Here is a 25,535-nt window from a genome sequence, read left to right as displayed (position 1 = left end):
AAACATTAAAACACCTGCGGCTTATAGTCCAGTGCGGCTTATATATGTACACATCATTCAATTTAGCTGCTGCGGCTTATACTCTGGTGCGCCTTATAGTGCGGAAAATACGGCAGTCAACACAGCACTGCCCTACACCTTGTGAATGGTACTGTGACTAGCCGATACTACCTGAATAACATCATTAATCCAGTCATTGTGCCTCACAGGCGTGATTTCATTTTCATGGACGACAATGACCCAGCTCATCAAGTTGGCATCATCAGGGAACAGCTGCTGGAGGCTGAGGTTCCTCAGATAGAGTGGCCCGCACTTTCTCCACACCTGAGTCCCATAGAAACCTATGGGATCAGCTGAGTTGTCTTGTAAATGGCCGTTACCTCGGACCCTAGACCCTTAAAGACCTGAGGGCAGCCCTTCAACAAGAGAGGAACGCCCCAGCAGACAATAAGTCGACTTGTAAACAGCATGAGACGTCATTGTCGAGCTGTTTTTGATGCTCAAGACGCACGACAATTTCCTGAGACATTGACATTTTTTTGCTGTGGTATAACCCCACTTTTGTTTGAATAAATTGTTTGAGATGAAGAAATGACCATTGCATGCTTCTACATGGCCTACTTTCATGATATAATGTCACTGTAGCCTGAACTTTTTACATTTTCCAAAAATTTCACCCGAAAGTCAAATATCCCTAACTTTTTGTGAGTAGTGTATGACTTGAGAATTCCATTACTGAGCTCTTCCAGACATTTAAATTAAAAACAATTTAATTATTATTTATGAAGTCTGACTGAGGAAAAACCCGTTCAACTGACGAAGCCAGGTCGTCTAAACACACTGCACACCAAAAACACTGACAAGAAAAAACTAGAGCTGCAACTTACAATATTTAAATTATATTATACAATGAGTCTGAGGAGCCCTTTTTTGAGTAATCGATCGATTGATTATATGAATTGTTGAAATATCAGAAAATAGTTTCTAAAAAAGAATGCCCACCTCAGTCTGCTCCTCAAGGCAACATTAGCTGCTACAAGCATAAGACACCTGACCAGTCTCTAGTCGTGTTGCATTGTGGGAAATGTAGGTGTCAGGTTTTGACAAGAACAAACAATGTGTGACAAAAAAACCGAATGTTATAAGAGTAAATATAAATCTATGGAGTATTCTTACCTCTAAATGAAAGATAGAAGTGGGAAAAATCCATCAGAAAATATGTAATTTTAAATTCCAATATCAATATGTGTCATGATAATGTAACACGTTTTCTGGAAAATGAACTGAGAAACTGAATGAAGGTACATCAACACATTCACGCCCAAACCTTATTAGATAATCCAGTATTCCAATTAAGGTTTAAAATATACAAAACTATCTCAAGTTGTAGACAAAATAACCCTAAATGACATCATCACAGTTATTTTCTCACGCTTTCAAACGGCTCTTTTTCCCATGAGAGATTGTTTTCACAGGTTGAGCAGTACTTTGTAGGACTGGTTAACAAAGCTTTTAACACTTCTGGACTTCCCCTTTAACAAAATTACTGCAGGGATGAATGCAATATATTTTCACAATGTATCTTTGCTTCATGACAGAAAAAAAACAACACAAGAAGAGTATTCACATCTTTTAAAATCTCCAAAGGCCTGTGACTAAACTCTATCGAATGCATGCAACGCCCTCGACAAACAGGACTAGTCTGGGAATTTACTGTATATCCTGGTCTAGTGTGTGGACTGAGTAAGCCTGAAACAAAAAAACAAAAAAATGACAGGAAAGATTAGTGAGACAGAGACAGAGAGAGAGCGTGAAAACGGATATTAGAATTAGAAAGACAGTGGAAAGATGAGTCAAAAGAAAGGCAAAGATGAATAGAATGAAGCCACACTCTCACTCTGGGGAGGTCTGAAGACAAAAAAATCTTACTACAAAGCTATTTTAGACATGTGAGATAAGACGAAAGATAGGAGGGACACTCACCCTGCATGAGGAAGGTGCTCAGCAGCTGGTCTGTGGCCACGGGCTTAATCTCTGTTCGCACGTTGACATATCTGCCGATCACTAGAGGAGCTCTCCTGAAGCCCAGGATCCTGCAGCAGGACACCAAGTTATTATAGATAACCAAAACTAAAGAAATAACGAAAACTAGAAATGAAAAAACATTTTTGTCAACTGAAATAAAATAAAAAAACAATAAAAAAAAAAATAAAAAAACCCGATAAATAACTGAAACTGTATTGTGTGGTTACAAAACCAACTAAAACTATAGTGATAAAGTCCATTGTCAACTAGGGTTGTCACGATACTAAAATTTTCAACTCGATACCGATACTCACAACTTGCACAACTGTTTTTTATTATAAATATTTAACCTGTGGTTCTGTTCATTTTTTTATTTTATTTATTATTCATTTAAACAAACACAACATAAGTCACCAATAGACAAACAGTAAAAAAGAAAAAAGAAAGAAAGAAAAAGAACAACAACAACAAAATCACAAAACCTAAATAAATAAATAAAACAACAACAATAAATAAGAACTTTAACACATTAAATAACATTAAAACTAGACTCAAACAAACATCAAGCATAATTACCACATAAATCATAAAGTATATCAGTAAACTTAATAACCTAAGAGAAAATATTCTGTTCTGTTAATTTTTACACGTTGCATTTTTCTTGTCGAGTATCGAATATTTTAGTATCGTGACAACCCTACAGGTACATGGATATCTTTACTAGGGTTGTCACGATACTAAAATTTTCAGCTCGATACCGATACTCAGGAAAATATTCGATACTTGATACCATTTTCGATACCACAAGGATAAAAACAAAGACCCCAAAATTTAACAGAAATATTTTTATTAACAAGAAAAATACAACATGTAAAAATTAACAGAACAGAATATTTTCTCTTAGGTTATTAAGTTTACTGACATGCTGTATTTTTTATCTGGTAATTATGTTTGACGTTTTAGTTCTAATGTTATTAAATGTGATAAAGTTCTTATTTATTATTGCTGTTTTATTTATTTATTTAGGTTGGTTTTGTGATTTTGTTGTAGTTGTTCTTTTTCTTTCTTTTTTACTGTGTTTGTCCATTGGTGACTTATGTTGTGTTTTGTTTAAATTAATAATAAATAAAAAATAAATACAATTAAAAAATGAACAGAACCACAGATTAAATATTTATAATAAAAAACAGTTGTGCAAAAAGAAACTGCAACTATGATAACAAGCTTCAGATACTTGATACTTTTGAAAACGAGTATCGTATCCGGATACAACGTTTTAGTATCGATACTTTTTTGAGTATCGATCGTGTGTGTATTCCTGCTTTGTGGGCTTCCAGGAGAAGCGCGAGTGAAATTACCGTAATGACACCATGTTGGCTGTAAAGAGCAACTTCCCAGCTTTCGGGAAAACATTGGAATTTTCCCAATGGGGCAAAGTGTTTAGTTATTATGGTAAAAGTTGTCGGTGCAACACTCAGTAAACTCTGGATGTTGAGCTTTCACTGTGTGGAAGTGAAAGTTTCAATTCAAACATGATGTTACGAATCACTTTTTTTTGCGGCGGGGCTGAAAATCCAGCAGCAGCAGTGCACCGCCTCAGAATACATGTAGGGGAAACACTGCATAATCCTTTTTGGTTTATATGAAATGGAATTATTTTGCTCCAACTAAATAGCTGCTGGTTAGTGAACATGCAGGAACACATGGTAAATATATTTACTGAGACTGAGATGTCTACACTAGAACCAAAATACAAAACATCTGGAACTGTAAGAGTTAATAACCTTATTAGGGCTGAGATGATAAACCAAAGGAAATAAAGGCAACATTTATTATGACCTCTATGAATCTCATACCCAACACAGCCCATTACAAAAAAACAAACACTAAAACTAACTGTAACTGTTGCCAATTTATTGCAACAGATAAAGGAATTAATTTAAGTTGTATTTGTTTCTTTAAATGTTCTTTTATTTTATTTTTTTATGCACACTGTTCATTGCACCTTATTTGTTTCATAGCACCAACATTTTTATACTGCATATTCATATTTATTCTGCACTGGAATTCTACTCCTTAATACATACTCCTTCTTTAGACACTTTATTTGTATTTTTACATTACATTTTATTGTATTTTTATATTTTATTGTTTGAAGTATGCCTAGGTTGTTCTTTTTATTTAATTATTCAATTGTGTTGTTATTGTCTCTGTGTGTAATGCTGCTGCTACACTGTAATTTCCCAGCTTGGGATAAATAAAGTCTGTCTGTCTGTCTGTCGGGAATTCCCAGGAAGCATGAACAATGGTTCAGATGGAATTGTTTGTCAAAAGAGACTGATCATTAATATAAAGAAGACTAAGGATGACATATAATTCCATTAATGTAGCATGCAGCCAACAAAGTATTTTGTTTCATTTATCTGTATTTTACTTTGTGGAATGTAATGTTAAATGAATTTGATTGAACCTTTATTTCATTATAATTTAGGTGCAGTTTTCACGGGGGATTTTGAGATGGAAGAATGACGCTCAAAATAAATCAGTTGAAAGGAACCAACTTGCGTTTGCCTGGTGCTTGGAGGGAGTTACACTAACTGGGGATTTCCACCGGACGCGTTACAGCAGCAGCACGTCAGCTTAGCGAGCCGGCCGTATACACGCGAGATAACGAGATAACGAGATCACGCGATAATCCTGACCATACGGGAGACCGCAAGATCCCGTGATAAAGTCTAAACTCTATTTATACAGTCTATGGATAAACTGTGTGTATAAAGTAAACAACAACAACCAACAGCTTACTTTGCTTCTCTGAGGTGAAAGATCTGTAGATCTGACCATCTATCCTTATAAAAACAATATGTTATGTCATAAATGATTGTATGATGTTCCACTTCAACAATCAGTCTCTTGTCTTTCGTGTCGCCGATCCTCTGAGACCCTTTGATTGATTGATTGATTGATTGATTGATTGCTGATCTGGTGCCCCGGTCATAACATAATGTTGATGTGAAGTAGTTTTAGGCTGCATGAACTGCGTATTGTGTTTTATTTTGAAAGGGGCGGAAGTGTTTTACGCAGATTCTGAGTCGGACTTCCTGTCTGGTGCGATCTGCTCTGTTGAGATTCAAGCGGTTTGGCAGCGTCTCGCGGAGAAATAGAAGTCCTACCTGATGCTCGCGTAGAGACGCTGCTGAGACGCTGCTGTAACGTTACGCTACGCGCCCGGTGGAAATGCTCTCATTGATTAGAGTGTTACCTATTTGCAGCGGCAAACGCGACGCTGACGTGACGCTGCAGTAACGCGCCCGGTGGAAATCAGGCTTTACACTAAAACTAATAAAAAACTAAACTAAAACTAAGCACTTTCCAAAAATAAAAACTAAACTAAAACTAGCAAACTCTAAAAACAAATTAAAACTAACTGAATTTGTAAACAAAAATTCACAACGAAATTAAAACTAATGGAAAAATGCTAAACTATTATAACCTTGCAGGACACGATAGCGAAACATTATTACACTAGTGACAGATGAGAGGATGAAGATACAACACTCCAGTAGTTGTGTTTACACACCTGTCCAGGTGAAAAGCAGCCACCTCTGCGTTGTGTCTGTCATAGCCTGCGTACGGCTCGCCTTCAACCACATAGTCTCTGTTATATCTAGGAAAGGGTGAAACAAACACACAGATAAGAATCACTCTGTAGCATTCACAAGTGTGAAATCCCATTATTAACAAATCTGACCTTCCTAACTCATCCCCACTGTGCCCCAAATGTAAAATAAAAACTGGCAGTCTCACACATTGTTTGTGGTACTGTGGAAAAATACAGCAGTTTTGGCAGGTCATTGGGCAGGAAATGAATAAGATTCTATCCACTAATAGAAATAACGACCTAGGGCTGGGCGATATGGCCCTAAAAGAATATCACGATATTGCAGGCTATTTTTGCGATAACGATATTCTTGACGAAATTAGGAAATACTTAAAAAGATATAGAAAATATGACTTTTTTTTTTAGTTTGTTTAAATAATTAAAAATCTAAAATGTAGTTGAAGTGCAAATCTCAACAGTTGTCAAACACAACATTATTTACTCTTGACTCTTGAGTATGAGCAAATAATAAAAATAACCATTTAGGGGTTTTTGGGGGCATATTTTAATGAAATTTTGTAAAGGAGAATAAAGGTTCTTGTATGTTTTATTTAAGGCATCTTATTTTGACAGTCTTCTTGTAAATTCTGTGGTGGATTCTGTTAACACACTGTGCTCTTATTTTGAAAGCTGCATGTGTTTAGCGACAGGGAGTAAATAGCTTTTTGTGATTAAAACAACTTTAACCACTACATCAAGAAGTAGGAACGTTGCCAATATTATGATATGCATTTTTTTTAACCATAAAAAAATATACCGATATTATCGTGAACGATACGATATGGCACACCCCTATAACGACCCCTTATATCTCCTACTCGGCATATCTGATTTGTCCATCACTGACAAATTTAAAAGAAAACTTCATCAAACTTGCTTTCTGTGCTAGAAAGTGTATTCTTTTAAATTGGATAATGGATAAAGCTCCTTCTAAGGCTCAATGGCAGAGGGTGATACTTGAATATGTTGCTTTGGACTATCTGACATGTAGACTGCACAGCAGGGATGATGTTTTTTTTGTAAAACATGGGAACCCCTTTTGTCATATATTGGTTTGAATATCTCTACCATTCTTGCAAGAGGGTTTGTATCGTAGCTGAGAATGCTCTGCCTTGTAAGTGACACCCTACCGCTTCATTGATATGTTCTTGTTTCTGTTTACCTTTCTTTGATTATGTGAATGTATCATGCATGGCAGTGCACTAGGGCTGGGCGATATGGCCCTAAAAGAATATCACGATATTTCAGGCTATTTTTGCGATAACAATATTCTTGACGATATTACGAAATACTTAAAAAGATATAGAAAATATGATATTTTTTTTAGTCTGTATAAATAAATTAAAATCTAAAATGTAGTTTGAAGTGCAAATCTCAACGGTTGCAAAATCCCAAAAAATTACTCTTGACTCTTGAGTATGAGCAAATAATAAAAATAACCATTTAGGGGTTCCGGGGGCATATTTTAATGACATTTTGTAAAGGAGAATAAATATGTTTTATTCTTATTTTGACAGTCTTCTTGTAAGTCCTGTGGTGGATTCTGTTAACACACTGTGCTCTTATTTTGAAAGCTGCATGTGTTTAGCGACAGAGAGTAAGTAGCTTTTTGTGATTAAAACAACCTTAATTGTTAGCTAATTTTAGCTTGTGGCTAACGAACGGCATAATGCAGCAGTGTGTTTGGAGGGCAGCTCGGTATAGTCAGTTGTTTAAGTGTCAACCTTACGCCACTACATCAAGAAGTAGGAACGTTGCCAATATCATGATATGCATTTTTTTAACCATAAAAAAAATATACCAATATTATTGTGAACGATACGATATGGCACACCCCTACAGTGCACACTTGGTTTGTTTTACTTGCTTTTCCTATTTGTGTAGCATGACTCCTGAATCTCTCACCTAAATCTGAATCTAAATATGTATGTGAGCCAAATGTATGTTTGTTTGTTTTTGTCATATGTGTTCCTGTTTTGTCTTTTGAAAATTTAAAAAACACATATTTAAAAAAAAACAAAAAATAAATCTGACCTCTTGGGTTTGAAGACCACTTTCTGCCCCCCATCCAGCACCAGCAGGGCTTTGAGCTGGGTGCCCTTGTAGCCCACATCGGCCCTCTCTATCCTGGCCGTGCTGAGGGAGGTGAGCACCGCAGCCAGCTCAGGGGTCTCCTCGGGGTACACTTCTCTCGGGCCCACCCACTGGCTGGCTATCTCCCACGGAGACTGGAGGGTGTGTGTGAGGCGAGCTCCCCGGGACAGAGAGAGACCAGCTTCCATCTGTCAGAGGTGTGAGATAATAACACTGTGTGTAAAGATTAGGGTTGTCAAAAGTATCGCTATCAAAAAAGTATGGATGAAAAGTGTTATTTTCTCTCTTGAAGTCCCAGAATGAAGCAGATCAAGCTTGCCTAATATTGTGCACAGCATACAAAATATTGTTCTAATTGTTATTGTTTATTGTATTTATTTACTTTTGCACTACCTCAGACCTGAAGCTTGTTATCATAGTTGCAGTTTCTTTTTGCACAACTGTTTTTTATTATAAATATTTAACCTGTGCTTCTGTTCATTTTTACATGTTGCATTTTTCTTGTTAATAAAAATATTTCTGTAAAATTTTGGGGTCTTTGTTTTTATCCTTGTGGTATCGAAAATGGTATTGAGTATCGAATATTTTCCTGAGTATCGGTATCGAGTTGAAAAGTTTTAGTATCGTGACAACCCTAGTAAAGATATATATGTAGGGTTGTCACGATACTAAAATGTTCAACTCGATACCGATACTCAAGAAAATATTCGATACTTGATACCACAAGGATAAAAACAAAGTTTTTATCAAAACATTTTATTAACAAGAAAAATGCAACATGTAAAAATTAACAGAACAGAATATTTTCTCTTAGGTTATTAAGTTTATGATACTGTATTTTTTATCTGGTAATTATGTTTGATGTTTTAGTTCTAATGTAATTAAATGTGTTAAAGTTCTTATTCATTATTGTTGTTTTATTTATTTATTTAGGTTGGTTTAGTGATTTTGTTGTTGTTGTTATTTTTCTTTCTTTCTTTTTTCTTTTTTACTGTGTTTGTCCATTGGTGACTTATGTTGTGTTTTGTTTAAATTAATAATAAATAAAATTAAAAAAGGAACAGAACCACAGGTTAAATATTTATAATAAAAAACAGTTGTGCAAAAAGAAACTGCAACTATGATAACAAGCTTCAGATACTTGATACTTTTGAAAATGAGTATCATATCCTGATACAACGTTTTAGTATCGATACTTTTTTGAGTATCGATACTTTTGACAACCCTATGTACATGTCTGCCAAATGGTTGTATCCTTGCAAAAACAGATTATAGTCTTGTACATCCTCCTTTAATATCTCCCAACATGACAGAAATTTTACATATTTTTGTAAAAGACTAAAAATGTCAATAGTTTAGGTTTAGGTTTATTTTTATTTGCAAAGTTAGAATTACATAAAATGACAAAGATAACATATAATGTAAAGTGCAGGGAGAGGCAGAAAACCCAGATGGGCTTATTTAAAGCCTCCACCTAAAATTTCATAGTTATTAGAAACTAATAAACTGATAATAGAAAAAACACATGTATAACATCAACAAGTTATAATGACAATAACAAAAACAATTAAAAACAAAAATGAACATGTTACAAAAGTGTATTTGTGTGTGAATTAGAATTTTAAAACAGCACTTAAATGAGCTTTTAGACATCTTTTGAAACATTTTATAGAGATGGAGTTTTTTCTTTTCAAGATGGGAAAAGGTTTTCCATAATTTAGTCCCTGAAATTAACAATAAATTGACCTCTGCATGTCAGAAATCTTGGAGGATAAATTTGTACTGAAGTACAAATGGAAATTTAAATGGAAAGTGGTCATGAGGTTTTTCCGGACACCTGAAATTACAGCTAAATTTAGCACTACGCATTCAAATAAGTATTGGAGAAATTGTGGCCCACACATTGGCAATCAGACCCACATACTATGGCTATGCCCAAAACTGAAAGCATTCTGGAAGGAAGTGTTTGAAACAGTTAATAAAATATTTGGTGGAAATATTACTATGGATCCAATGGTGGCCCTACTAGGTCTATTACCAAAAGGCATTGAAGGAAGAGCCAAAAAATATCTTTTACAGATATTACTAGCAACAGCAATTAAATGCATTACAGTAAGGTGGTTGAAGCCTGACCCCCCAACATATAGTATGTGGTCTGAAAAAATAAAGGAAATATATCAAATGGAATAAATAACATACTCCTTAAGACTTCAAAAACATATATTCACTAAAAGGTGGAGCCCTGCTATGGGTATACTGATATAATTTTATTTCTTTTATTCCATTTTAATTTATATTTTTCTTTGTTATTATAGTCTCTGTATTTTTTTTTGATGTACCATAAGTGTTACCATGTGTATGAAACAGCAGATATGTTGAATATGATTCTGTACACGATTGTGAATGAAACTTAAATAAAAACTAAGTTAAAAAAAAAAGAAATCTGGGAGGATGAAGATCTAAAGATTGACGCGTTGAATAAGAGTGAATCTGAGAATTCAATTTAAAATAAGTCTTAAAGTGCTTTGGAAAGTTTTCATGATGTGTTTACTGGCGCTCTGACCTTACGAAACGCTCTGAGGTCCCGTCGGCTGGCGGCGGAGCCCTCGCCTCCATCCAGCAGGAAGATCTTGGCCAGGCCCAGCAGGAGGAGCACGGCACACAGCACCACCATGCGCTGTTTGAGCTTCATCTCCACGCCCACCTGCCCCGACCCCCTCCTCACCCGACGCTGTGTGTGGATCCCCCTCACCCCTGATGCATGGCCTCTGCAGCGCCCCGTCACCCGCCCGCCAACCTGCACCCGCCGGACGAACTCTGGTGAAGGACGGGAGATGCTGTTTGCTGGAGCTGCAGTCTGAGCAAACAGGCAGTCACCTGGAGGGAAAGAAAGAGAAATGAGAGATAGATAGATAGACATTATTTATTTATTCCAAGCTGGGAAATTACAGTGTAGCAGCAGCATTACACACAGAGACAATGACAACACAATTAAATAAAAGAACAACCTAGGCATACTTCAAGCAATAAAATATAAAAATACAATAAAATACAATAAAAAATAAAGTGTCTAAAGAAGGAGTATGTATTAAGGAGTATTCCAGTGCAGAATAAATATGAATATACAGTATAAAAATAAAAAATGTTGGTGCTATGAAACAAATAAGGTGCAATGAACAAATGAGAGTGGGCAGGGAGGGAAGAGGACGAGAAGCAGGAAACGGAACAAAGGGAGAGATGAAAAAGTGTACCGTCAATAAAATGTAGAGAGAAAAGTGATCGATTTGCCGCCCCTCTTGTTTGTTTCCCCCTCGGGGCAGACAGTGACCCAGTACTGCAGCACAGCTGAAGCCTGTTCAGGATATGTAACTACATCAGGAATCTGCTCTGTGGATATATGTGTGACATTTACTACGCCACACCCAGAGATTTCTATTGTATGTTAACTGAACGGCAACGTGTCCTTGGCTGAGTTACAGCAACAATCCTCCTCGTCTCAGGCAGCTCATATCTTCCATTCCTCTCCAACACTGGACTTAGGACAAAGAAGTCTTTATCTCTCTATCGATCCTGCCTGTTTCCACTTCGTGGCGAGATAACTGTGGGACCAATGTGCGCTATTACTTACAAGGCAGACCAGTGCATCGTGAATTTAGCTCACAAGATCACAGCAGATCCACTGCACACTCTAAGGCAGGGGTGGGCAATTAATGTTCCCAAGGGGCCACGTGACCAAAACCACGAAGGTTGCAGAGGCCGGACCAAAACTCAGAACTAAATTCTGCTCAATATTAATGTAATCGCTTTATAAAATATAGTAAATTATCTGGTTTTGAGCTGCTACTGATAGGAACACATGTTATGATGAGACTGTTAATGTGGAGTAAATCAAATATAGCAGTAAAAAGTAGTAAATACTCCAATCACTATATCACTTCTCCATTTATTTTACACACTACTGTAAATGATCTTTAGCAAGGTTCCTATTTATGTTTTTGTATTATATAGCTTGTTTTTTCATGTTTGTACATTTTCAACGTGTTTTACAATGTTGTGATGCGTTTATTTTGAAAAGGTGCCGTCCACTCTGAAACGGGTGCTTTAATTTTGAAAGGTGACAGGAAATAACCGGTAGAACGGTTAAATGAAAAAACGAACAGTAAATAATAACGAGTGCGTCGTAATTCATTTAAAGTTGATATAAAGTATGAAAAAGGCTTCTATAGTGGCTGACTGACAGGACACAAGGTTTGTTAGAGTTTCTTTTCTTCTGTCATATATATTAGTGGCTATATTTGTTGTCTTAACTATAGTAAAAGTGCTTGTTAGCTCCAGTGCGAATGATAATATTTGCTATTTTTTTCAAAATAAAAGCACTGCGGTTATATTGATTTCTAATTTCTTGGTAACCTCACGCGGGCCGCCCAATGCCCAGGTCTGCTCTAAGGCCTGAACATGCAGCTCCATACATATCTTCAGGGTGAAGGTTCAGCATGGTCAGGATGCGCGCTATAAAAGGCTTTACATCTTTTGTCACACTTAACATTCATATGCTTAACAAACTCTGATCACATGGTCTGAATATGGCCCTTTCTTGAACTCCCAGCAGATATATTTTAGTGCTATCCCATAACAAGCTTTATACTAGGGTTGTCAAAAGTATCTATACTCAAAAAAGTATCGATACTAAAACATTGTATCCGGATACAATACTCATTTTCAAAAGTATCGAGTATCTGAAGCTTGTTATCATAGTTGCAGTTTGTTTTTGCACAACTGTTTTTTTATTATAAATATTTAACCTGTGGTTCTGTTAAGTTTTACATGTTGCATTTTTCTTGTTGATAAAAATATTTCTGGTAAATTTTGGGGTCTTTGTTTTTATCCTTGTGGTATCGAAAATGGTATCGAGTATCAAATATTTTCCTGAGTATCGGTATCGAGTTGAAAATTCTAGTATCGTGACAATCCTACTTTAAACACAACATATAAATACACCTGAGTATCGTGATATTATGTTTGGTGATACTGTATCAATTATTTTGCTTACATACAACCTGTTATAGCAGACAGAGAGAAAAAAATGTTGCTATGGTGTTGGACGCAGTCATAAATTATATAATTATTATATTCAAATCAGATTTAATGCATATGGTAGTGCATTCCCTATACTGACAGTTTCCATTAAAGTTAGAATTTTAAAAAATCTCAACATATTGCCTTCCCTACAGTACCGCATTACCATTATATGTGTCGTATCGACAGATTCTTGCCATCATACAGTCCTAGTTTTTTTTAATATTCCTGTATGCTTAGTGCAAAAAAAATCTCCTTGGGACAGTTAAGGTTTCATTCCTCCGAGGGTTGCTGCAATGTACAGGTCTTGCAGAATACTGGGGTGTAAAAAAAAAAAAATCATGATTATCATTCCATGGATAAATGCTTGTCTATGGTATTGCAATTTTTTTTTTTTGAAAGGAAGGCTTTTTTGCTACTAACAAAATAATTTAAGTTTCAATTATAAAAAAGCATATTTTAATTTTTTTAGTATTAAAGTATTCTGTTTGTACTCCTTTAAGGGCACTATAACTGATAATAAGAAATGATCGTAATGAGAAATGATCGTACAAATAATATTTACAGAAAATGAAAAGTAAACATGTTTGAAAACGAGTGAATAAGTACAAACTTATTAATGCCCACTGCTTCTCCTTAAGTGATTAACCAGCTTCCTTATTGATCTAAACCTAGTTACTTTCCCTAAATTTATATAACAGCTTCTGTTTTTATTTCTTTAAGGGTCACTATTGGTAATAATAACAATAATTTTCTAGAAATGAATATTAATAATAAATATGTAATTCCATATACCGTGATATTTCCTGACAAGGTTATGGTACCGTAAAAATCTGATACGTTGTAGAACCTGATAATGTAATAAATTCCTGATAATGTAATAACCCCGATAATGTAATAAAAATCTGCACTTGAGTCCATTGAAAATGTAATAAAACCCAATAATGTAATATCTTCCCGATAATGTAATAAAGTGCATTTACCAATAATGTAATACACTTTTTTACCAATAATGTAATAAAGTATAACATTAATGGAAGGTTTTTGATCAAATCAAAGATGGCGGAAAATCCAATATGGCCGAAAAACCCCATTGAGGATGTATTGAGCTCGGATTGGCCCAAGGGTTCCAGTGTTACATGCTTTGTGAAAAACGGATGAACGGGTCAAAAGTTAATAAACATTCAACTTTGACCTGTTGGTGGCGCTAGAGCTCTTGAGCTAGAGTTGATACACAGTATCACCACTTGAACCCAAGTAATGGGTGGTCTGCTGTTAAATTATTACAATATTGGGGAATTATTACATTATCAGGACTTGCGAAATGAAGGCTAACCTGATAATGTAATAACCTCCCATTAATGTTATACTTTATGACATTATTGGTAAAAAAAAAAAAAGTGTATTGCATTATTGGGAAATGCACTTTATTACATTATCGGGAAGTTATTACATTATCAGGTTTTTTTTTTACATTTTCAATGGACTCAAGTGCAGATTTTTATTACATTATCAGGAAGTTATTACATTATCAGGTTTTTTTTGTTTTTTTTTACATTTTCAATGGACTCAAGTGCAAATTTTTATTACATTATCAGGAAGTTATTACATTATCAGGTTTTTTTTTTTTTTTTTTTTTTTTTACATTTTCAATGGACTCAAGTGCAGATTTTTATTATTTTATTACATTATCAGGTTCTACATACGTTGCAGCCGTGAGCGTCCCAGGGAGCAGCTGCCGGACAGGTAGCCCTGCTGTGGTGCAGAGGGGGGTCATGTGAGGTGCTGGACCCAGCTCAGCCCCTCTGTCCGACGGTCAAACCGTGCGGAAGAGAACCGGCCTGAGCCCCGGTGATGTTCACCTGCCCGCTTCGGCTAAACACATGAATAAACCGAGCTGAAACACGGAGCCTCACACGTTGTGAGCCGTTCACAGCAGTTAGGATTAATACAACCGCCACGTTCCAACTGCCAGTTAACCGTTAACACACGTCAGCGCCAACGGCTGCTCATCAAACCCGCGATAAAACGACACGAGGTGAAAAACGACGGTTGAGCTGGTGTTGACACGGCTCAGTGTGGCCACGCAGGCAATCTCTTCTTCCACACAATCGGTCTTTCATGATGTTGCTACCCGTTTTTTTTTCAACACTGACTGACTGCATTAAAATCCCATCTAAAATCTCGCAATGATGGCTCCACTTTCACGCTTTCTGCGATAATTATTCAGCCGTTATTTGCCTTAACAGGTCACCGTTCCTGCAACAATTCGGTCCCATGAATCCCATCAGTGCTAGCTGTTTAGCAAACACCTTGCTGTGTAGGTTAGCTACAGCTGCCAGCTAGCTACAGTTAACGTTACGTCGTGTGTTGTTTTTACTGGCTGCCGACCAGGCTCGCTTACCTTATGGCCATATATGTGTCACACTTCACAGTAGGCAAAGTAGCTTCCGGGTGCCCGTAAAGTCCTCCGATATTGAGATTTAAATGTATTAAATTGTCCTGCTGCTAAAAGTGACGATGGTTTATCATTTTCTCAATCCCCCCGGTAGCTCCCTCTCCTCCGCCCTTTTCCTTCGGTTCCTTCTCTCTCTGGCCTGCCGAGTCCACTTCCTCCTCCTGCAGGAGCTCCAGGCGGCCACCAGGTGGCGCTGCTGCACCATGTACCTCAGCACAGGCTTAATGCATTGAGATAGATGCAAAGAATTACAATGCTAACAACTTTTTTGACTTTTTTTTGGACATTTTTCCTCTTTGTGGCTTTGTATTTCACTGCAATATCGTCACCCTGGTAGAATAATCATAAGTCATTTTTTCAAGTTTTGCAGGAAACACAAAAAACTTCACCAAAAGTGTAACATATGACATTTATTGATCGTTTCACTCAAAAAGGATGTAACAAAGGATGGCTATTGGCATAGTAATAACACTGTGTGTAAATTATGTAACTTAAAATAAATAAATGACTTCGGCAATTTTGTGAACATGCCTTTGTGGCTTAAGCAAGATATGGTAGCACTTTATTTTGAAGGTGTCTACATTAGAGTTACTGTCAGAAACATGACATGACAAGTATCATGAGCATTAATGTTAATTCAAAGTGTCATTGTGTCATGTCATGTTTATGACACGCTCATGTGGTTTTACTGGTTTTACTGGCCGGTCTGGAACCGGGGACCTTTCCCCGCTCATCTATTGGTTGGTGATTGTGTTACGTCACTGAGACTTGAGATAATATCAAACACGTTTGATTTGATCCAAACCAAGACTAGAAAAGACTGATATGAAACAGAGCAGATTACTACCTTCAACTGAACCATGGAGATGACGGAGCGCTGAAACTCCAGTAAAACTCCTAGATTTACTAAAGACTTTCAGTTTTTACTCTGGGACTGTGAGCATCTTTTGGTGTAAACCAGCATTAAGGCAACTTTCACCTGCAGTTACAGAAGCTCCCAGTCGTCATGGTGATCGGCAACAACTCCAACAGCAGCTTTCAAAGCTTGAACTGATTATCTGTGTTTAATAGTATTGAACCACACTGGATTATATTTCACTGTAGAATAAGTTAAATACTGGCAGCAGGGACGCCAGTATTTAACTGTTATTTTACAGTCCATGTACTATAATTTATTTGAACAGTATATTATCGTATTTTGCAAAGCTAAAAAAAAACACCTTCAAGTGTAGTTGTTTGTTGTTTTTTTTAGTTGAGATTTTTCTAATTTTGCTGTGTGCATTCAGCATTTTTAATGCAATCTTTTGTGTTTACTGTTTTTTTTGTAATTTCTTTGTGTTTTTATGTGTATTTTGTATTTTTGTGTTTTTTTGTAATTTATTTCTTATTTTATGTGTTTTTTGTTTTTATTCGTTTTTTTGGTAATTTTGTGTTTTTAATTTATTTTTTTGTGTTTTTTGTAATTTTGTTGTTTTTATGTTTTTGTTATTTTGTAATTTTGTTGTGTTTTTATGTGTTTTCTGTTATTATTTTGTGTTTTTTGTATTTTTAATTTTTTCTTTTTTTTGTGTTTTTTGTAATTTTGTTGTGTTTTTATGTGTTTTTTGTAATTATTTGTGTGTGTTTTTTGTGTTCAAAATGTTGATCCAGTAAGTCAAAATGAAAATAATAATATTTTGTATTACAGTATATGACCGTAGGGTAACGGTGGGTGTTGGGGTTATTTTACAGGGTATTTATCGTAATTTATAATTTATTTAACAGTATTATACAGTTTTATGCTGTTAAATTACAGTTATCAAGTGTTAATTGACCGATTTAACTGTTAATTTACATGTGAGGGATGCATATTTAACTTTTTTTTTTTTTTTTTTACAATTATTTTAAAATACAGTAGGATACTGTTGTAAATACACAGCAATTTGTTACAGTGCATCTCATGTCTACGCCAATGTCAGCTATAAAGAGTCACACACAATCTTGAAGAGAACAATGAGCATGAGATCGATGTGTGGAGTAAAAAAGGGCAGAGTGTTTATTGGTTCTCAGTCTTCACACCAGGCGGCGCATCACTCAGCAGTGAGGTCACAGCGCTCGCCACAGTCATGACACGGGCAGACAGAGACAGACACACACAGAGCCAGGTAAAGGGTGGAGGTCAAAGGTCATTTTACACATCACCCATGTCACTTTCAGTGACTTGAACAAAGGTTTTTGTTGATGTCCTTAGTAAACAGTGAATGATGCCTGTCCAGATTCACATTAATTCCACTTCTCCACCAAACCAGAGGACAAACACATTGTATAACCGCACTGAAAACACTTCCTCTGGTCCAAACCTTCATCTCAACTGTTAAACATTTTTCATGAGCATTAAAAAGAATGAATTCAGGAGGCAGATTCACTCGAAACAGGTAATACAGGGCAAATTGTGCATTTGTAGACAGTATGGTCAATTTAAAGGAAACAACAAACTCACCACAGAAAGGGGAAATTGTCAAGCATTGCATCAAGTTTCTTCGTAATAAACCAAAATTATCCTAAAGGGGGAGCGCCTGACATTTGAATTTTCCACTCTCACCCCCAAACAGATGATTACAGAGTCATTATATGAGTAGTGATTGAACTTCCTTGAAATTCAAGAAATGATTCAGCTAAAACCACAAAACATCCCAAAATGAAACGCGTTTCCCTTATTTTGACCACACACTGTACAGAAATGGTAAAAAAAAAAAGAAAAGAAAAAGGAAATTGTGTAAACTCAGGTTACAGTGAGGAAATCCTCACAAAAAAAGCACTCCACATGATCTGGGTAATTCTCAAGGGGAAGAATGATAAACCCAAATTGATCCAAATGAACTTTTGACTCCAAAAGGTTTGTTTCAGTATAAAACTCAGGAATCCACATCGCTTACATCTCAATTAACATCAGATAAAGCAAAAAGAAAGACTGGAAATGTGCTTGGGATGCTAACTGTCTACAATGGGTTTGTTTACATCCCAGCTCCTTGTTTGTTTTTTAATTGAGACAGCATCAATTCATAGTAAACTGCTCCAAATATATTGCAAAGGACGGCAGGTTAAGCTCTATCATCTGCAGACATAAGCAGCTCTCTAAACCTCCCAAAAGCCCCAAACTCTGTCTCACCCATTTCACTCACAGACTCTCTTCACCAGCTATGGCTAGCCTCCATAATGCTTCAGCTCTGGGATTTGTCACTTCAAACACTCCCTGCTCCATTGTGCAGAAAAAAAGCTTTTTCACAGGCCACAATGGACACAAGATGAGTACCAGTTTCTACTTCTTATCTGCTCGTGACTTGTCTTTTCTCCACCCTTCTAGTACAATGACTGGTGGAGCTGGCAGTCAGTCACACAGTCAGAGGATTAAGGTAGCCGGTCACCCCCCAGCAGTGACCAGGCAACCTCCAGGGGTTGCCAATGTGGCTTCAATTACAATGTTTTAGAAAAATAGAGAAGTATGCATACACACCTACACATATGCCTGTCTTTGGCTTCCTCATTCACTCGTCCACAGGGTCATCACCTCCTTTAGTTCATTAACAAAGGACTTTTTACAGGGACTTAATTGTCTTTGCCTCAGTTTGTTGTTTGTCTGACTTGTATATCATGTTGAGGACAGTTTGACTGCATATTAAGCTCGAGAAGACTGATTGATGCACATTAGAGGGGATCCAGTGCTGCCAGTGTGGATATGTTCACCTCTCCGTCCCATCACCCTCTTATATAACCAACTCTGAACTTAATATACCCGGTTGATAGGCAGGACATCTGTTTCTAACATACTGTAATACTAAGGTTTATACAGTACATGTGAAGGGATTGTGAACTGGGGCAAACGATTGTGTAAACATACAATGTAAACAGCTGTTTTAAAAAAAAAAAGGATTTGATTATTATTGGGCAAAAAAAAGCTTCCCCCTCATTGTCATCTCCATCATTCTGATCACGTTTGATCATTTGTGTGCAATTTGCTCCAAATGAAAGCAAACATATATTTGTGGCACCGTGACACACGTGTGATGCACAGTGGGAACTGGACATTTTCTTTCTCTCACTGTAACGAGACAATACCCACATCTGATTCCACTGCAGCTCTGCTCCTCCTGACATTTCGTCAACACACACACACAAAACAGTGACGTTACATCTCTTGGCACTAGTTATAACCAAGGTGCTTATTTCAAATCAGATGCAACACAGTTGGGGCCTAAAAATTGAGCTTGATCCATGTTAATTACAGACCAGGAGCAGGGACATGGAGGAGCAAAAAAAAAAAAAATACTAATAATGTACTTTTGTGAGATTTTGCAAAAAGTTAATGTAATTCTAGGTCACTTCTGCACCTACAGAAACCATAGATTATGGAAATAACCACAACAATGAAGCACAAGGTTCATAAAATACCTGTTAAATCAGTTCCTGGTGGTAGGCACAGTATTACACAAGTGAGAGAATACTACAAAAATAATAACTGTTATAATAACTATTTCAATAATCAATGGGTAAAGCAACTGTTCATGCAAAGATGCCAGAAAATGCTTTTTTCAGCATCTCAAATATGGAGATTTCCGACTTTTCTCTGCTTTATATTATATCAAATAGAACTGAAAATTTGCAATGACCAAACTAGACATTTAAAGACATCCCCTTGGACTTTGAGAAACTTGGATGGACATTTTTCACTATTTTTCAACATTTTATAGACCAAACGATAAATCGAGAAAATAGGCAGCAGATTTATTGATAATAAAATTAGTCCAGCAAAGTGTACTCTTTCCTGGTTAAGTCTACGGTTTCTATTGGCACCAAAGTGACCTGGAACTACACTGACATTTTGTGAAATCTCACAAAAAACTTCTTTTTTTTTGTGCTAACCTTAGATTTCCCCCCTTCATGTCCCTTCCTAGGCACCGTAGTTAACAGAATAAGGGGTAAACAAAAAAAAAAACTAAAATAAAATTCACATGTACATAAAATATTCAAAATAACTGCTTCAAAAAGGGAAAAAAACACAGAAAAATGTAACATTCAAATGTAACAGACAAAACAACATTGACGTGCGATCATCTACTACATGGTAATACTGTGAAACTGCACCATCCCTCCCAAAAAAAGGAAAATAAAACTAACACAAAACAATATTAACAAACATTTTTTTAAGTCTGTATGGCTCCAGGTAGCTTTGAATGTCTGCTCCAGACCAGAGGCTCCGACCACGTTAAGCAACAAGAAGAGGAGGAGATAAAATCATGTATCATGAGTACTCGTTGCTCTCTCTCTTGGACTCCTTCACAGTTTCGAGTCTGTAGTGTTTAGTGAGTGTGAGTGAGAGTCTGGTGAAGCGAGCGTCAGTAGACGGAGAGCAGACAACACTGGAGTGGAGAACACAAAAAATACAGCTTTGTAAAAAGGATGAACTGTCGTCTACCCAGCTGTGAACTCGTCTTAGCTTAGATTCTGGGATGATCGTACCTATGTGGACAAGATTCTTGGGATTTAAGCAAATATTTTCCCTCCCACCCCTCCTCACCCAATGCAGTTATACAAACACGCACACATACGTACAGAACACTTAGCGAGTATATGAGAAAGAAGAGGGTCTGTAATAAAAACTAGACACATTCAGGAAGTGTGGGAATTGTTTCTGCTGGAATCAATTGCGAATCAGAGCCCTTATGTTTACGTCGATGTGATCAAATAGGCCTGTTTGTGTGTGTGTGTGTGTGTTAATAAGCCTATGACTCCAAGCCAACACAAGTGAATAAAGAGAACAACTGAAAGTGTGATCCGAGGAAGTAAAAGAAAGTGTTTGCAAACCCTCCAAAGTCCAACGAGTTAGTCCAGTGTGAGTGCGTGTGCTGTGATTGTGAGTCCAGCTGATTAAAAGGAGGAAAATCTTGCATTTCGAGCATGGCGGCGGGGCGGGGCACACAACAGTTAACCCCCTTTTAAAAAACAAAACAAAAAGCAGATGACAGGATTATCTCTGTCCACCCGAGAGAACAGTCTGTCAGTCTGTGAGAGAGGAGAGGAGAAGAAGAACGGCTCCACTGAAGTGCTGGACAGTAAAAACAAAAAGACACCAAGAGCAAATGGGAGACGAGAGCAGTGGTGCAGGTCCTTGTTCAGTAGTCAGTACACCCAAAACACTCACAAACATCCACACACACACACACACACACACACGCACACAGACATACGCACGCACACACACGCACACGCACACACACACACACACACACACACACACACACAGGGTACTCTGGTTAAGGCAGTGGTGGCAGGTGAGGCTGCAGTGAGGCCGGGGCTAGAATCGGAGAATCGGCGTTCAGGGCTCATGGCAGTGAAAGCTCCCACTACTGAGTCAATACTCCTCCTCATCCTCCTCCTCCTCTGTCTCCTCGTCCCTCTCTCCCTCTTTGCTCAGTCACACTTCCTCAGCTTCGGTCACTCGAATGACATCAGATTGGCTGGCACCTGTGGGTGAAACAAGCCAGGTGTGTGGTTGGTAAATGAGATATTTAAAATGGATTTTTCTTCTCTTTACTTATGAACAGTTTCTGTCAGATTATAATAAACCTGTAAAATCACCAGGCGGCTAACAGGTTTCTACCAGGCGGCAACCTCCTGGTCTGAGCAGGGAGGCAAACCAGGAAGTGCCTTAAGCTGCATTCTACTGAAAATTCCAGCAGGGGGTGCTAAGTTTGGCTGCAGAAAGATTTCTGTCCATTCATTTTAATGCAAAATGAGAAAATTTCTCAATTGACTTATTACCTCAGAATTTTTTTTTTAGTTATTAATTACCTGCCTACGGGCAACAAACCCCAAAAACTTCAAAAATAAATAAATATATATATAAAATTTCTTCAGATTGTTTATTGACTCTGTATTAAGACAAAAACACTCCAAACATGTTTTTTCCTAAATGGCATCATAATGCGTACCATAGAGGGTTAACAGTGTGTGTGTGTGTGTGTGTGTGTGTTTCTGCAGCTCCTTACCTGTTGCCTATTGCTCTGACAGGCAGCGCTCAGATGTTTGAACCAGAGCAAAGCGTTCATTCTGTTCCCTGCTTGGTACTTGTAGGTGTTACCTAGGCGACAGAGACAAACAGCATGAGTTGCCAGGTCTCTCGTTTCCACCTGTTTTCTCAGCGCTCTGGAAAGATGGCCGAGGCCTCCATTGACTTTGGCCCGGCCCATAAAACAAAAACAAAGTCACAGTGGAAAAGTTCAGGACAGAGAGTGTGTGTGTGTGTGTTTGTGTGTGTGTGAGAGTTAAAAGTTGTGTGTGAACATGAAAAATGCTCAATATGACGGTGTGTGTGTGTGTGTGTGTGTGTGTGTGTACAGGTGATGTCACCAGTCAAACCAAACTCCACTGACCCAGTTCACATTTTACTGCATCCGTTTTCAGAGAGCTGACTGCATGTTTGCGTTAGTCATTTCCGTTAAGCTTTTCTTTCGTGTGTGTGTGTGTGTGTGTGTGTGTGGGTGTGTTTGACTCACCGTGCTCAGAGTCCGTCAGCAAGAAGACATCGGGATGCTCGGGGTCGTCCGCCATCATGGCCATCAGACCGACCACACAAACGCTCTTACTGGACGTGGACTTGAACTGGACAGAGGATGACTTCATTAATTAAATTCATGTTCTCCCTCAAGACGACTGTTTTGTTTAAATGCCACTTAAGAAGACAGGATGTTAAAACAGGCTTTGTGTGGCTGTGTGTGTGTGTGTGTGTGTGTGTGTGTGTGTGTGTGTGTGTGTGTGTGTGTGTGTGTGAACCTCTGGATCTGGTCTCTGAGCTAGCTGCACCATGTGAACTACACAAGGTTCTCATTAGCCTGTGAGTGACACACAGGACTGCAGTGATGTCATTGGTCTCATTATTCAATGAGTGCTACCATCTGTCTGCCCCCCCGCTACACCAGACCTGGTCCAGTCTCACACACACACACACACACACACACACACACATACATACACACACAAACACACAGTCATTGCATCTCATGTCCACTCATTTGATGTTTTCTTCCAGTTCTTACTGTCCTTTCTTCCCTTCGAGCTCCTGTACAGTTTCAGTAAATACTCCTGTCAAACTGACCGTGTCCACACACACACACACACACACACACACACACACACACGTATTCTCTCACACACACACGTATTCACACACACACACACACACACACACACGTATTCTCTCACACACACACGTATTCTCACTCACACACACACACACGTATTCTCACACACACACACATTCACACACGTATTCTCACACACACACACACACACACACACGTATTCACACGCACACACGTTTTCACACACACACACACACACACACACACACACACACGTATTCACACGCACACACACATGTATTCACACACACACACACACACACACACGTTTTCACACACACACACACACACACACACACACGTATTCTCACACACACGTATTCACACACACACACACACACACACATATTCACACACACACACACACACACACACGCACACGCTACAATTTCCTTCTTCATGTGCGTATTGATTTAAAAGAAAACAAGGCAGAATCTTTAACCCTCTATGGCACGGTGGTGTTGCCCTCAGGCAACATACCCATTTTTGCCCACATTTCTACATTTCTTCTAAAAAATCTTCAAATTGTGTTTATTTAGTCTATTTCCAAACTCCAAACTTTTTTTCCATTCAGGTATCATAATGCGTAGCATAGAGGGTTAAGTATTGTTCCTCTGGGTTCACTCTTTAACCAGAATGTCTTAGTGAGTAGCTAATGGCTATCATGTGTTGTCTGAATGTGTTTTGGGGTATTTTGGTACATTTACTCTCACTTCTATCAATGCAGCTCATATGGAAGAAGTGGAAGACTTTCAGACTTCAATCAATTAATATCCTCATCTGACATTTCTATTATCCACTGCAGAACAGAAATGGCCCAAATGTGCCAATGAGATTGTTGCACAGAGGATGGGCTGATGAATCAGTGTGAATGTTTGTGTGTCTTACATGTTTTCTCTCCGTGGCCTTCAGGGACTTGGCAGGGTAGTAGTGGAGCTGGGTTCCACACAGAGCCACCCAGTATTTGGTCCATGACGCCACCTAGAGGTGCAAAAGTGAAATCTAATCATCAACTTCACATCAGCCTGATTAAGACAATGAAAGGCTACAGTTAGAGCTGGGTTCTTCTAAATTGAATATAGTTCTGAATTACAGGTTTGGCTTCTAACAATTTTATATATATATATATATATATATAGATATAGATATATATGGCAACATCACGCAATTATTGAACTTTCAAAAATAACATTAAATATTGTTCAACAGAAAAACAAAACATATCAAATTAAAACACATGTACAGTAGTGTTCAAAATAAAAGTCCAACAAAACGTTTGTACAATAGTTTTGAGTTTGTAGAGTCAACGGCAGACACTGCTATATTTTTGAACACACCCCTTTCAACTAATTGCCCAATTGCACAGCCTTAGGAGCGTTGTTGGTTTTCTGAGAATCTACTGCACCTACTGGTACCTTGTTTGCCATGTAGCAATAAAAAATATACTAAAAACCTGGATTAATCTGGTTAGTCACATTGGACTGCTATTATTTTGAACACTACTGTGCATACATATATATATATACACTACCGGTCAAAAGTTTTAGAACACCCCAATTTTTCCATTTTTTATTGAAATTCAAGCAGTTCAAGTCAAAAAAACAGCTTGAAAGGGTACAAAGGTAAGTGGTGAACTGCCAGAGGTAAATAAAAAAAGGTAAGGTTAACCAAAACTGAAAAATAATGTACATTTCAGAATTATACAAGTAGGCCTTTTTCAGGGAACAAGAAATGGGTTAACAACTTAACTCTATGGAGTCTTGGGCTATTTTGTCCATTTTTGAATTCTTTTCATGTCTTTTTTTGTCATTTTGTGTCTTTTTTTGGTAATTTTGTGTCTTTTTTTAGTCCTTTAGTTCAACATAAAATGTGATTTTGAATCTTTTTTTTACTTTCAAAACACTATCATGCTCAATAAAGAATTTTAAATGTTGCAAATGTGCATTCATTTCAGAGTACACTGAGACATTAAACTGCATAATTTTCAATTAAATTCTGGAAAAGTTGGTGTGTTCTAAGACTTTTGACCAGTGGTGTACATTCT

At 37.4% G+C, this 25,535-nt stretch overlaps 2 protein-coding genes across 6 annotated transcripts in view; both read right to left on the bottom strand.

The window, feature by feature from the left end:
* fam20b (FAM20B glycosaminoglycan xylosylkinase) overlaps positions 1-15,424 on the bottom strand; it is a 32,340-nt gene extending 16,916 nt beyond the window's left edge. The window contains exons 1-5 of one of the 2 annotated variants that reach the window (XM_059341588.1): positions 15,261-15,424; positions 10,344-10,657; positions 7,721-7,968; positions 5,606-5,692; positions 1,984-2,093 (exon numbers count right to left, since the gene is read on the bottom strand). In XM_059341588.1, the coding sequence (XP_059197571.1) occupies positions 1,984-2,093; positions 5,606-5,692; positions 7,721-7,968; positions 10,344-10,472 (574 nt within the window). In that variant the 5' untranslated portion in view covers positions 10,473-10,657; positions 15,261-15,424. Of the gene's footprint in view, positions 1-1,983; positions 2,094-5,605; positions 5,693-7,720; positions 7,969-10,343; positions 10,658-11,031; positions 11,750-15,260 lie in introns of those variants that run through there. The other variant, XM_059341589.1, reaches the window with a different exon arrangement.
* Positions 15,425-17,324: 1,900 nt separating this feature from the next.
* Positions 17,325-25,535, bottom strand: part of ralgps2 (Ral GEF with PH domain and SH3 binding motif 2) — a 113,685-nt gene continuing 105,474 nt past the window's right edge. For all 4 annotated transcript variants that reach the window (XM_059340950.1, XM_059340953.1, XM_059340951.1 and 1 more), the window contains 4 exons: positions 24,380-24,472; positions 22,847-22,952; positions 22,340-22,431; positions 17,325-21,815 (listed from right to left, as the gene is read on the bottom strand). In XM_059340950.1, coding sequence (XP_059196933.1) covers positions 21,786-21,815; positions 22,340-22,431; positions 22,847-22,952; positions 24,380-24,472 — 321 coding nt within the window. In that variant the 3' untranslated portion in view covers positions 17,325-21,785. The remainder of the gene's footprint in view (positions 21,816-22,339; positions 22,432-22,846; positions 22,953-24,379; positions 24,473-25,535) is intronic.

This window comes from Centropristis striata, chromosome 9 (genome assembly GCF_030273125.1).
Source record: "Centropristis striata isolate RG_2023a ecotype Rhode Island chromosome 9, C.striata_1.0, whole genome shotgun sequence".
Taxonomy (NCBI): Eukaryota; Metazoa; Chordata; class Actinopteri; order Perciformes; family Serranidae; genus Centropristis; species Centropristis striata.
This window is presented reverse-complemented; position numbering and strand designations above follow the sequence as displayed.